Here is a 14,718-nt window from a genome sequence, read left to right on the forward strand (position 1 = left end):
GAGTGACGTAAACTTATTTTCAGAACTGAAGATGGTTGAACTCTAGATATAAGGACTCTTTTTTATGTTAAACTTCCTCTCCCCATACTTCTAAATTACGTGCTTGACATGCATTTTTATGTATTAAACTCTAGAGTCTGGAAAGTGTATCATGTAATTATATTAAGCTTTGTCTTTGTAGCCTTCAGGACATTTTATGATTATCTCTACATTTCAAAATTTTTGAGATACAAAAATCTATTTTGAGAGAAGATAAATACTCAGTTATAGAGAAAGGACTTAAAGATCCATTAACTCATTTTGCTATATTTTTTCCCAAGATGCTTCTGCCAAAGGTAGTAAAGCAAAGGAAGATTATTTTTTTCAGCAAGACATGATTCTACAAAATAGGAAGTTGTTCTGAGGACAAAATGTGTACAACTTATAATTATGTGTTAAAGGGTTTAGGGTCTATCAGTCTTTCAGGGTTGAGAATACTCTCAGGGTGAAACAATCTCTTCTTCCATAGAGTGGCAAGCCAAGTAGCTGCTCTTGACCTAGGTTACAAACCAGGAGTGGATGGAATCAGGAAGAACCCTCCGAAAGTGCTGTATCTCTTAGGGGCTGATGTAGGCTGTATTACCCGGCAAGATTTGCCTAAGAATTGCCTTATCGTCTATCAGGGTGAGTAACACTATCTCATTACCTTACTTTGTATTTGAATTAGCAACAAACTAAATTTGTGTCTGTTGTGCATTCCAAAACTACTATGGATGATAGATATATACAAATTACTCGAATCTTAAAATGGTCATTTTAATGTTTTGAATGAAACAATGTATATTTCAAAAGTTCTGTTTTGAAAACTTGTTTGTTTCAAGCGGGAATTGTTTTTGATAACAAACTCTAAACAGACTTTCAGTGGGTACCAGCAGAGGTACGTTCCTATTGTTTACTCTAAGGATTTATTTTAATGTTTTCAAATATTTTAAAAATCATCAATTCAACCAATTTTTTTGTGCAGTCTGGGTAGTAGGTAATACTAAGCATGGACTACTACCCACCCACTCCTATGGTCCTAATAAGAAAAATGGAGTGGCAGGTGGTCCTGAGCTCCTGTTGTTTCCTATGATCAGAACGCTCAAGCTGTTTAAATGTTGTTCTGTTGGAATCCACCCAACTCAAAACATCCCAATGAAAGTAGGGCTGTTTTGTTCTGAGATCAAAACAAACCATGTCTTCACGTACACCTCTGAAATTTTGTTCTGAACTAAAAAAGTTCAAGCCAAATAACTGCTAAAGGCAGAACTAAATTATTACTGAAAGTAATCTAGGAACTGCTGACATGGCAATGTCTATTATTAGACTATTTCATTTATTAAACTATTTCCCTTATCTAAATTGCTAGAGTATTTGCATACGGAGACAACTTGTCATGCCAAACTGACCAGTTAATTCTGATAAGAAAATAATTTGAAATGGCTACATACATATATAAGTACATACTAATCATGCTGTTCCCTTTTGTGGTGAGCAGAGTTATCAAAACAGAAAAACAGTGAGAAGTAGTAGGCAAGAGATAAAAAAATAGAAAGGAAATACAAGTACTCAGCTTTTGTAACAAAATAGGCAGAAGCATAGTCTTGACAAATCTTTGCAACAGAATTGCATGCTCCCACTGCCAGCATTTGCACATCTTAAGCTTTCTTCATACATTTTCCCATCTTTAATAAATATTCCAACCAGGTACACAAATTCATCTACTTGCTCTAGTTTTTTGCCGTTTACGTAAAACTTGCAGTTGGTCAGTCCATTTTCTCAACTGTTGACCCAAACACTTTTTTGGTCTTTGGTACATGAATTTTGAGATCCATACTCCTCATTGCATCCCAGTCTAACATTTCCTGCAAATCATTCTGGATGTCACCCAGCAACACTGCATAATTGACATAATAGGACACATGAATTCACATTCCTAACCAACATACTTCTAATGTATCAACAAACATTACTTAAACATTTATCCATAAAGGTATTAAACAACCAAGAGGATATCACACATCCTTACCTTGCTACCTGCTCAGTGCTGAATCATTCACAAAGTTGCATTTATTTCCACATATACAGGTAGTCTTCGACTTAACCATTTGTTCAGTGACTGTTCAAAGTTACGAAGGCACCGAATGGTAGTTACGACTGGTCCTTGAAGTTATGGCCATTGCAGCACCCCCGTCATGTGATCAGAATTCAGGTGCTTGGCAGCCTGACTGCATTTACAACCACAGGGTATGCTTCAACTCCCCCCACCCGCCTATCTCTTCCCCCATCTCTGCCCTTTTGGCCTCCCTGCATTCCATCCCCACTGCCCCCAACTGATCTTTGCTGTCTTTTTCCACTGCTGATGAGGCACTCCAGGCAGAAGCAGCTGCTGGCCCTTTGCAAAGCCTTTGTGAGGCCTTTGCAGAGGCCTCATGAGGTGTCATGGAGGCCTCATGAAGAGCCAGCAACTGCCTCAGCCAGGCGCACCTCATCAGCAGCGGGAGGAAGAAGATGGTGGACGTCAGCTGGGGCAGTGGGGTAGACGGTGGAGGAGTGTAGGGTGGTTGAAAGGGCAGAGATGGGGGGCGGAGATTGGAGGGTGAGGAAGTTTAAGCAGAAGTGAGCACAGCAGGGCAAGAGAAGTGTGAAGTCCTCACTTAGCTGCAATAGGGACTATTAGAACTATTGTCGCTAAGTGGCATGGTCACATGATGTTTCACCTAATGATTGCTTTGCTTAATAATGGAAATTCCAGTCCCAATTAGGGTTGTCAAGCAAGGACACCTGAAAACTGTATCATATACTTTCTCTAAATTATCTTCCCATGCTCATTTCTCAATAACCTTCTATTAGGGCAGTGATGGTAAACCTATGACACCTGTGTCAAAGGTGACATGCCACAATGTTTTGGGTGACATGCCACCAACACCTGACAACTATGCTCCCTATTTGAGTTACCATAGAAACTGACCGTGTAAATCTGATCTGTAAGTGTGCAGTTTATAGGCAATGAGTGCAAAGTAAAGAGAAATCGATAATAAGAAATACAAAAGCATATAAACTGTAGAAATGCTGTGTTAGTCTGTTGTGGCAATAAATCAGGAGGAGTCTAGTAGCATCTTTTTGACTTACACATTTTATTAAAAGGCACGTCTCACATGTAACCTGTACCTACATAGCCAACTTGTCCTTCCTTTCCTCCCTCCCCATCTCACTCCAATTTAAATCCTGTATCAGTCTAGCCACTCTATGCATCTAGTGGAGTGAGCTGCAGCTCATGAAAGCTTATGCCTTTTAATAAAAGTTGTTAACTCAAAAAGGTGCTATCAAAAGTATACAAAGGGTATCTGGATAAATAGTATGTGGCATTAATTTAGAATAAATGGAGCTGTTGGAAATCTGTTGAAACTGGAGAAGGTTTGTTGCAGCTTAAAATCCAATGAATTCTTTGGATTCATTTTTATGCAGCACATAATGCACATTTAATATTAAGCTATAATTAAATATTAAAGACTTATATTTCAAAAGTGGTGTCTGAAAGGAACCACTCAAGCTTTGCATTATTTGTATTAAGAAAAAGGTTGTAGCTAAAGAAGCAAATGGGGGTTCAGAGTTACAAAGCCTAATATAAAGTTCAGTCAAAAATGAGAAGTAACCCCACTGGTGCTGCAATCCTTTTCAGGTCACCATGGTGATACTGGAGCTTCTATGGCTGATGTAATTCTTCCAGGAGCAGCTTATACAGAAAAGGCTGCAACCTATGTAAATACCGAAGGCAGAGCTCAGCAAACCAGAGTAGCAGTGACACCACCTGGCATGGCAAGAGAGGACTGGAAAATTATTAGAGCAATCTCTGAGGTACTATAAATGCCCTAAACATTGGACATTTCCCAAGAACTTGAATTAACACTTGAGAAACTGAATTTGTTGTATTTGGGAGCTGAAATCATGAGCTCCCTAATCCAGCCAGTCTTTGAAAAGTAATTGACCACAAAATGCACAGAAATCTCATAGTAATATAAATAATGTCTGTAGTGACTGTATTTTCTGGAACTGTGAGATCTGAGTGTGAAGACTGTTAAATTCTGTTTAAAAGCTTGTGGAGGTTGGACAATTAAATGTGCATTTTGACATAGGATTCTGAAGAGAAAGCTGGGTATAGTCTATGGGTTTTTCTTTACTGATTGAGTTAGAATTGTTTCATGCTGAACGGGTACTATTATAACATTTTGAGGCCAAATACTCTAAAACATCTTTTTGTGATACTCTCAATAGCAAAGATGGCAAGTTTGCTTTTTTATATTTCTTGTGCCATTCAGAAGAAATATATTTTGCTACATCATTAAGTTGCAAAATGCAGTAATCTTAAATTGTTAAACCACATGGAATAGTCACAACTGTAACTTCTGAAATTATATAATTTTGGGTTTGTATCGTGCAAATATTGGATATTAACAAAAAGAAACATATCCACACTTGATCTTGAATTTGTTTCTTCCTCTCTTTGTATTTTTCAGCTGGCTGGTGTGACCCTCCCTTATGACAACCTTGATCAAGTGAGGAGGAGATTAGAAGAAGTGTCCCCTAACTTGGTCCGATACGATGATGTGGAAGAAGCCAACTACTTTATTCAAGCAAATGAGTTGTCCAAGTTATGTTCCCTTTTACTGTACATATTTATCTAGCTATAATATTGTGTCGTACTGAAACATGTAATGTACCATGTGACAAGTGGGTAACAACTTTCTCAAGGTGACTGCTCCATTACACCATTTGGCCATAAAAACTTCAAGATAGTTACTTTTCATATAAACTATTATTATATTAAAAAATCATTGATCTTTCTGCCTTAAGCTTACATAAAAATATCCTAGTATTGTACAATAACATGCCAGGTTTAGAAGGTTTGTATTATATCATGGAAACCTTACGTAACTATTCTGTTTTCCATGACTTTCTCCTGGATTTTCCTTAGAGCCGTTTAAAAAAAAATTTTTTTTTCAAAGACTTTTTTTCTTTCTTCTATCATATGAAGCATTCCAGGATATAATGAATTTTTGTTTTGTTTTTGTGGTTCAACTTACAGATATCTATTGGGAGAGAGAAATTTGCTAATATTTGCCATTCTTTCCTTAAATTATAGATTGTGAATCAGAAACTTCTTGCTGTTCCTCTTGTTCCTCCTCAGCTTACAGTTAAAGACTTTTATATGACAGGTAATAGTAGTTCTCCTACATACATGCAGAATTCCCTGTATAATTAAGAAGCAAACAAAATGTGCTTTCCTGCTACATGAAATACTTGATTACTAAAATAAGAAGTGCTGTTCATTGACCACAGTGACTGGGTTCACACATTGTGTTAAGCCACAGTTTGTTGAATAACATCAGATATACTAAGCCATATATCATGGTTTATAAGCCATAATGGCTGGATTTCACAGAGCACTTACTCAAAACTAGATTATTTAAGTTTACGTATAATCTATTCATCAAGTCAGACATTTAGAATTATAACACAGATTTTTGTCTTCGCAGATCCAATAAGTAGAGCTTCGCAGACAATGGCAAAATGTGTGAAAGCAGTTACACAGGGCGCCAAAGCAATTGAAGAACCTTCCATTTGCTAAAGAATGAAATCCAGAGTCCATCAGACACTATTGCAATCAATTTATATTTTTAAATAAGGAACTGTTGTGTGTGGTCTTTTTTTTGTTCCTATTTTCTTTATGGAAACAAGTGAAAGTTGTTAAGGCCAGTTCTCTAGTATGCATATGATAATTATGTTCAGCACCATTTACCATACAAAGATATTATGTATACTGATTGTATACAAACAGGGTGTAAAATTAAAAGTATTACATAACCAAGACTATTTATTTGCAGTGTGACTCTTCAATAACTAACATATGTATTAAAATCTTCCCAAATAAATCGATAGCAAATTTTCAACATTGAAATTCAAGATAAAAAGCCATCTTCTTGCATTTCAGCATGTTCTTAATTTTAGTGATATTATTGGTTTGTGGCAATGTGCCACTCAATATATTTAAGATTATTTTAAAATTAAATAATGTAATTTTTATTCAAAGAAAGAAAATTTGTCTTGATCCTTTTGATATTGTGTGTGTGTGTGTGCGCCAAGTCAGTCTTGACTCCTAGTAATTGCCCAGACTAGTCCCTGCAGTTTTCTTGGCATCAATTTTAGAAGTAGTTTGCCACTGCCTTCTTCCCAGGGCCAAGAGATTGTGACTGGTTTTGTGCCTAAGGCAAGACTAGAACTCACAGTCATGGTTCTAGCCTGATGCCTTTAACCACTACACCAAACTAGCTCTCTCCTTTGAATGGATTCATCTCAAGTTCTAAATGCACTAAATAGTGATATAATTACTTAGTTCCTTCCACAAAAATCCAAACTGGTATGATTATGCAATGTATCTCTTTTGAAGCAAAAAGGCCCTTCAAAGCTTGAAAGATAGCATCTGTCTGCAATTTCTGAAAGCAGCCACCTCTTTTCCCAGGATCACACTTCTTTCCTCTGCATTTGTTTTATGCTTCCAGGAAAAGATGAGTTTGGTTTAAGGAACTGCAGACAGGTGCTATGTTTTTGTTCCTGTGAGCACTGAAGCATCTCCAAACTTAAAATCCTACAACAGTCCTACATAACAGTTCTCAAAGCAAATGTAAGGGCACACAACAACAAAGAAGCTATCCGTCCAAATATTCTTACCCAGCTTTCAGTTACGGCATTTTTTTTTCAACATTAGTTATTCTGAAGTAGTTTATAATAGACGAAATAACTGGCATGGAATAGTCTGCTTATCAAATACAATCAGAAGTGGTAGCTTAAAGATTATTTAAGAAACATTGGCTAATTCAAGAATTTACCAGATGTTTTGTTGCTTCATAAATCTTAATTTATATTCTCTCTTCATGTTACCAAAAGAGAAAAGGCTGCAATCCATAGAATTGAATTCTGCACTTTTCTGAAATCTATTACACATTTTGGAAGTCCTTCAATTCCCAGAAGGTATTGGGAAGGAGATGAAAACCATCTCATTGATAACAACTTTATTTAAAATACATTAATAGAACATTCTTCTGTTACTCCACTACAGTTACCCAATTAACCTAAACCCTTGTGATTATCTTTTCTTACGGACATTTTTAAGGTGAACTCCCCAAAGTGGATTAAGTTTATTCAGTAAACTACAGCATAGTTAGTCTTCTATACCAAAACAAGCTTTTTGCTATGACCTCTTGATGCGTTCATCATTCTTGTGATCTAAAAAATGTAAAAGGGCTCAGACTGAAATCTATACAGTTGTGTTGGGTTGGACTCCGGAAAACCCTATTTCAGATCTGCATTTGTTTATACAGCTCCAGGGAGATTTGTCTTTTATTTAGAGCGTTTTTAACTCGAGTTTTGAAAAAGAAATCCAAAGCAGGGAACAATCAAAAGCAGTGTATACTATAAAGACTGAAACCAATCATTAAAATCTAAAAATAATAAACAGCTTTTAAACTAAGATACCAAACCAGATTGGAATGCACAGTAGCACCAAAATAACTGAATGCCTGTCCTGACTAAGCAAAGACCATGCCGAGATGAGGAGGAAGTCTCTAGTGTTTTATTACTGCTATTGTAGACAGAAAATCCTACCAAACTGAAGAAGCGTGGGAAAACCAGACAGATAAACCCCAAAAGTCAAGGCGGGTCTCTGCTGGGTTTCTTTGAATGACAGCTCAAATTCTCTAAACTATGCATGCATTTTCCCCCCTGGATAGGGGCCCCCTCCTGCTCACCATCAGTTCTCATGACAATGCCAGGGTGGACAGGTGCCAAAAGCTTTAAAGTCTTGGTGGTAACAATATATTAGGGATGCACATACCGCCCTCTCTTAGGTTGTCACATAGGTAATTGTTAACATATGCAGCATCTTCAAGATTTATACTAGATCTTAGCTGATGGGTGGGTATATAACAGAACATGCATTCTGTTAGATACCACATCCCAAGCCATAGAGGGCTTTGAATATTGTTTGAACCTTGAACTTTGTTCTGTAATAAAGTGAGAGGCAATGTAGTGCCTTCAGGACAGATGTAACATGTTAGGCTATTCTCTTCATAGCAGCGTAAAGTCTGAGTTGAGCTTGACTCCCACTGACTTCATGGATACATCCATGTAGTTTTCTTGGAAACAACACCTCCCAGGATGCTTTTTTCAACTTTCCAGTGTGGCTCACAGCTCTGGAGTTTCCTGGTGGTCTCCCATCACAGAATTAAACAGATTTTCAAGATCAGACAAATTTGGCTAAATGCTTACACCAACATAGCTGCAGCATCTTGCAGTAACTTCAGCTCTCAAGCCAACTGGAGTTTTAGCCACATATACAATGCACTGCAATAGTAAAGTTCTGATTATTTAAGTTCTCCCTTCCAGATACCAATTGTACCTTCAACGGAGGTGGTTTTAGAAGTGATACAAGATAATATGCTTGGTCTTTCAGTGGAAGTGCACTCCCATCCAAAGGATGCAATTTCCCTAATCCCTAGACAAACTATGAACTGACAATGCTTCTCTCATGGGTGATTTACCTACTCATTGAACTTTTATCATCTCTCAGCTCAACCTACTTCATATATTTATTAAGAGAATATGAACTTGAATGCCTTACACTTAAGGGTGGGATATAAACTGAAATGAATAAAACGAGGGGAGATGTATGCTGCCTTCAACTCCTAGAGTAAAGATAGGATAATAGTGTTATAGGTATGGAGAGACTTCTAACTTAATCTCTGGGCAGGCTCTTTGATGCTAAATATTTCCAAAAAAGTCCTGATTTCAAGACTACAGTAATAGAGCAACTAAGGTTATGAAAAGGTGAAATGGCAAGTAAGTAGGGGTAGATATCTATCTACCACATTTCTTCCAAATGTTTGCATTATTATTTGTGGTTAATCCTTTCTCTTACCTAATATCCTAATTGGAATTTCCTTTAAAATAATTACATCCACATTATCAATTTTCAGTCTTGTATTAAAATGGCATTATAAAATTTGATCCCTTGTCTTCTTTCTCACGAAGTGCACTATTACATCTCTGGGCACATGCCTTACTGCAGCAAAAGGAGTTAACTGGTTAAGTTTTGTCAATTTCCTCTTCCCATTTTAAAAAAATCTGATAATGCATACCTTTTTTCTTACATCCTCATCCTGATTTTCTGGAATGGCTCTAAACCTCAGGCAGAACTCCTTTTCCCTAAGTTCCAACAAAGCCACATTATCCATTCCTCTTTCTAATTCCATCTCTCTCACTTGATTTATTCTCCATACGTTCCATTCTGTCAGCAACTTGTTTTATTTTTCCAGATATTTGTTGTATATTTCCAGACATTTGATTTATAGAAGCATCCATCTTTTCTAATTTTTCATCTATCTTTTTATCCATCCTATCCAGCCTTTCATCCATCTTCTCAAGTCATAAATTTGATATCAAATGATTGAACCAGTTTAGTGCCAAATTCATCAAACATTATTTTAAGTGGTCACTGAAATTAATGTATCCCCTTTCTCATCTCTGTCTGAAGACTGCTCAACTGATCCTTTCAGTTCCTTTGCCCTACGCACTGCCATCCTAAAAGAAGCAGTAATGAAAATAAAAGTAAACTGATAGATCTGTGTCTATTACTTAACCAGCTGTAATTGCCAGCACACGCCTCCAGTTAATTCAAATTACAACTGCTTGTTTTGCAAATCCAGCCAACTGACAGGCTCATGAAAGGCAAACAAAAAACTTTCCCATGAAGTTAGTAATCCAAATAATGTAGCTGGAGTTTAATTGAAGCAGATTCATAAAGTTTAAACTTTTTGTTCCAGAAAGAAAAATCAATCTTCCCCTTCCAAAATTAATTTTTAAATTCTTTTTGTATTCTGACTCTTTGCAAGTTATTCACCTTACAAAGCTCTGATTCTTCTTTTTTAGCTTAATAGTTCCTCCCCCAAAATGAGAAAGCACCAAGAACAATACTTATCTGTAGCAAACAAAGGTCTCTCTTAAGTTATAAAATAACTAGAATCCAAAAGTGATTAGAAATAGGGCTTGGTAGGTTCTAGAGTCCAAGAAACATGCTGCACCACAGCTGAGAACAAAGTTGGTTCCCCTGCCTCCCAGCCGCTCAACTTGCAAGCTGCTCATGAAGGCTTCCGTCTTTGAGACTAACTCACAAGTAATGGCTGTCCAGGGATTGAATGGGGCAATTTCTCGCTTCCTCCTTGATCCAGAGAGAGTTCACCACCCACTAAGTGCCCAAAAAACACCTGCCAGATGTCAATCAAGCTGGGATGCCGTCTTTGAGCTCTTTGAAGGCGTTCAAGCTGCCATAGTCCCCACTGGAAGTCCTGTACATTTTCAAGACTTCATTATTGATTAGACTGATACGTTGAGCATTGGTGTATGTATGCTATTGGCTTCTGTTGATGAATTTTCATAATGCATTTAATACAAATTTTGTAGGTTTGTAGAGCCTACAAAATTGCAAATGGTAGTTAGTTTTGCTTTTGCTATTGTAATGTTAATGCTAGCTATGCAAGATTTAAGAAGAAACTGCATGATTTGTTTTGCTCACAAACTCAGCAAAGAGCAACATCACAGTTGCTATTGGGCTTGTGCTTGTCATCCAGGCAGGCTGTAAAGAAAAGCGTGCTAAAACCTGTGTTTTAACTTTCTGCAATTGCTCCTATGGATTAGTTTTAATGTTTTTAAAAAGCATTTAAATACTCTTGGCCAATTTTTCAGTATGTTGAGTGGCTGGTAGCAGTTAGCATGGGTTTCTATCCCATCTATTCTTATGTCCCTGGGGTTAAAAAAATAAGACAATCTAGGGGCTTTCTGAGCATTTAAGCCACTTTGAGTTTTATTCTCTCAGAACACAGCCAGTCCAGAATCTGAGTAGGGAGATTTGAAGCAAAACACATTTCCCCTTTTATGCACATAACTTTAAGTTCTCCTTTCTCTTGCCCAAGCAAAAGTTGAGCCTCTCCTTTTGACTACAGGCTAGCTTCACCAAATTAAAATATGTGGGAGCTTCATATAGGAAGCTCATGTGGAAAACCTGCACTCAGATCTAGTAATCAGAGACAGCAGCAATAATTTTTAGCATCTTTATTTTAGACAAAATATCACGATAATAGAAGATGACAGTGTATTTACTATCTATATACAGCACCTAGAAAAGGATAAAATCCTGCCCTGTACTTTGTCTATTGTTAAACCACAGTAGCTTAACATCTGAAAAACATTTGAATTTGTAAATCCTAAAGTTAACCAACATAATTTTACACTTGACCAATTTTTAGTTTAAAAAGAGAAAATAACACATTGAAGTGTTCAATTAAATGTAGGGTATAATAAACTTTAAAAATCTATAGATTTACAGATTCTAGGCTCTCTTATGTAAAAAGCTTCAATTAGTTATAATGCAAAGATAACCAGAACTGTCCATTGCAGCCTCAATCCAGCCATTCTGCAATTCTAAGTCATTTACTTTAGTAGACAGGCCCTTCTAAAGATCAAAGATAGCATACTATCAAGGAAAGCAAGATAACTGCTAAATATTCAGAACTAAAGGTATTGACAAGATTAGCAGATAATATTGCCAACAGTTGGGAAAAATTACTTAATACTAGATTCACTCTGCTATGTTTAAAGATTAGTAATCTGTAAGGTCATGGACATGCAAAAAAGGTTCATAGAAATTAATGGGAATTAAATTAATTATAAACAGATTAGGATTGCAGGGCCCAGATCAAAGAAATTGAGACATCTGAAACATAAATTCAGGACTGACCTAAATGAGACTAGATTATTAAGAGGTGCAATTCATGTCTGTTTAACTAAATTTAACAACATAAATAAGTTAAAACATAAATTTCGTTAAACATTATAAATAGAATTCTTAACTATGCAATCAATATAAAAGTCAATGAGCCATTTTCTAAGTAGTTAATATTGTAGATTATAATTTTCTGTTCCTTTGTTCAGTTTAGCCTTTCACAGTATCTTTTACATACACATCATTCATTACAGATTCAGCTTCCTATTAGGGTCAAGTTTTTTCCCTGAAAAATAGAAGCTTAATAAGTTTCTCAACTTTGAAAAACATCCAACTTTGTACTTCAGTCAAAACACAGCCCAAATCAAGAAATTTCTACAAGGGTTAATACCCTGATAACATTCTAAAATATATTAAAAGTCCAATCAATCCTTAAAAGTTTCTAAAATCCGTTTGATTTCCCCCCTTACACTACCAGAAACACAGTAGTCTGGGGAAAACACATATATTGCATTTACTAGTATTTCACCTTTTTGATTCCTGGTTTTGATTCCTTGTATCCTAAACACCTATCTTTTCACCACCAAAATTTTGATCCCTTTAGCTTACCTTGAGCAAAAAAGATCCAGTTCTGTCAAAATAATCCAGTATCAATTTTAGCTTCCTTATTATACAAGAATATGAATCATTCCATGAGAGTTTCCTCAGATTTTCAGAACTACCTCAGTTTTTATCTCACACTTTCAACTTCACCCCAAGGAAATCAGACACTGTCCTGTTTTTATTTTAAAATAATACATGAATAAAAACTTCTTGAAAATAGTCCATTATTTCATTCTAAGTTGCACTTGAGCTTCAAATGAAAATTGTTCCACAAATCACCATCCCCCCCTCCGGTTGTATCTCTCTAAAAAAGTGTGTTTTAACATATCACACTTCATAAAAACGCACTGTACTTTTCTCCCCTTCTCCTCTTCTTCCTCCTCCTCCTCCACCTTCTTCTTTCTCTCTATACTACCTCCAAGATGGTAGGAAAGTTGTTGTTTTGGAGGGCAGAGAAGCCGCTCTCTGGTGTTATGTCCTCTCAGTGCCTGTAGTGGTGCTGTAGGAGGCTGCTCAGCTCTCTTCTTGAGCAGCCCCAACAGCCCTGCCTTCTTTGCTGGAGAATATATTCAGGGATTCCCCTTAATAATCACCTACCCTCTGAGCACTTTGTAGTTTTAAAATAATAAAGAGCTCCCGTTCAAAGCTTTCTTCTCTTCTAAAAGCAGGAATCTTTCTCCTCAGAGCCAGGGGGGCAGCAACAGCAGCAGCTCCTCAGCACTGAAGCAGCTCCGAGCTCATTCCCCGGTCCCTCTGCTGGGGAGGAAACTCTGGTCTGTCAGCCCAACAGAGGGAAAGGGGGGAGAGGAGAGAGGAGAGAAAAAAAAGCAGCTGGAAAGGTAAGCCAGGCCCGGCCTCCATCCCCGGGCTCACGTAGAGCAGCAGGCGGCGCTATGTGCGCAGGGCGGGCGGCCGAGCGGGGTACGCGAGGCCGGGGATTCGAAGGGGCGCTCTAGGCCTCGAGGGAGACTGGTGGGGTTTTGAAAGCCGCGGGGTGCCGCGAAAGGAAAAGGGGGGCGAGGCGGCCTCTACCTCGTAATGGTGGGGAAGAGGCAGCGGCTCGGACCGTCTTAGGTGGAGCGGGGGCGCTCAACCCAGGGCAGGCCTGTGAGTTCCCCACCCCCGCAGGGTCCCGCTCCAGCGCCCGGCGGGCCCAAACCGCAGAGATTAATGCGGGTTCAGTAGAAACCCTCCCGATTCCACGTTGTTTTGGGGTTCGGGGGTGGCGCTTAAGTCCGGGAGCGCCGGCCGAGGCCCTGCGCCGGCCGTTAACGGGCAGCTGGGCCGGGGGGGGGGGCTGGGAGCCGAGAGCCGGGGGCAGGCGAGGAAGGGGGCTACGCCGGCGATTATTGGGATAAAATATCACGCTAGGTGCTATTTCGGCCGCGTCACCCGCGCCCAGCTTTTACCGCGGGTGGGTGCGCCCCGGCAAGGCTCGGGGAGCACGTCTCCTGGAGCCCCCACCGCCGGCCTTTAAAGTTTAATTTGAGGCATCGGAGCCTTCGGTCTTCTTCAAAATCCCCGTTCCTTTTCCTCCCGAGTATTAAAATAAACCTTGTTCTGAAATGAGTGTGGGAATACTCTACGTCCCTTCCTAAATTGCAGAGAGGGGTCTTCTCCGCCTTCTCCACGCCCTATAGCCCACTCCGTCGCCTCTCCTTCGACAGTCTTAAGGTTAATTCTCATTTAAACTTAGGCTCGTGGAAACTTTCCGAAATGCCCCTGGCACCCGTGAGCTGGTTACAGGTCCTAGGAAGCGGGAGGAAGGGAATTTTGCTACATCGATGTTACAAGGTCCCTCCAGAAATACTCTTGCAGTGTTTTAGTTTTAGGACAGTAGAGCCTTGGTGGGCAGGGGGTGCACAGTGCTGCTACCCACCCAGCTTCCTATGTTTGGACTCTTGTGCAGGATTACTCGATCTTCCCATTTCGGGAGTTTGTAGGTACTGTCACCCAGAGTCCAGTGTGTTCATTGAACCCACATGGTTTTTTGAATGAGTTGTAGGGCAACTCATGATCTATCTCCGGTCGGAGAGGGTCGGCAAAAAACTCTTATGCCAAAGCATTGGATCCAAAATTTATTCTATGAGCACACGGAGGAGATTGTTGAATTAGTTGTATGGCCGGTGGTTTTGGAAAAAACCTTCAAGAGAAAGTTGGAACGGCAGATCATTTAGATTAGTTTCAAAAATGAACCTGTCATTCCCTCTGGATAGTTAAGTGAGATTGCCTAGACAGAATTACACAGAACACAGAAGGCAATA

At 38.7% G+C, this 14,718-nt stretch overlaps 2 protein-coding genes across 3 annotated transcripts in view; both read left to right on the plus strand.

Annotated features, from left to right (window-relative positions):
• NDUFS1 (NADH:ubiquinone oxidoreductase core subunit S1) overlaps nucleotides 1–5,889 on the plus strand; it is a 31,572-nt gene extending 25,683 nt beyond the window's left edge. Inside the window, exons 15-19 of one of the 2 annotated variants that reach the window (XM_063317956.1) lie at nucleotides 509–663; nucleotides 3,701–3,876; nucleotides 4,536–4,673; nucleotides 5,165–5,234; nucleotides 5,556–5,889. In XM_063317956.1, coding sequence (XP_063174026.1) covers nucleotides 509–663; nucleotides 3,701–3,876; nucleotides 4,536–4,673; nucleotides 5,165–5,234; nucleotides 5,556–5,647 — 631 coding nt within the window. In that variant the 3' untranslated portion in view covers nucleotides 5,648–5,889. Of the gene's footprint in view, nucleotides 1–508; nucleotides 664–3,700; nucleotides 3,877–4,535; nucleotides 5,235–5,555 lie in introns of both variants that reach the window. The other variant, XR_010068897.1, reaches the window with a different exon arrangement.
• A 7,262-nt stretch (nucleotides 5,890–13,151) lies between these two features.
• Nucleotides 13,152–14,718, plus strand: part of INO80D (INO80 complex subunit D) — a 37,167-nt gene continuing 35,600 nt past the window's right edge. Inside the window, exon 1 of the mRNA XM_063317952.1 lies at nucleotides 13,152–13,293. The gene's annotated coding sequence lies outside the window, so the exon portion shown is untranslated. The remainder of the gene's footprint in view (nucleotides 13,294–14,718) is intronic.

This window comes from Candoia aspera, chromosome 1 (genome assembly GCF_035149785.1).
Source record: "Candoia aspera isolate rCanAsp1 chromosome 1, rCanAsp1.hap2, whole genome shotgun sequence".
In the NCBI taxonomy this organism is placed as follows: Eukaryota; Metazoa; Chordata; class Lepidosauria; order Squamata; family Boidae; genus Candoia; species Candoia aspera.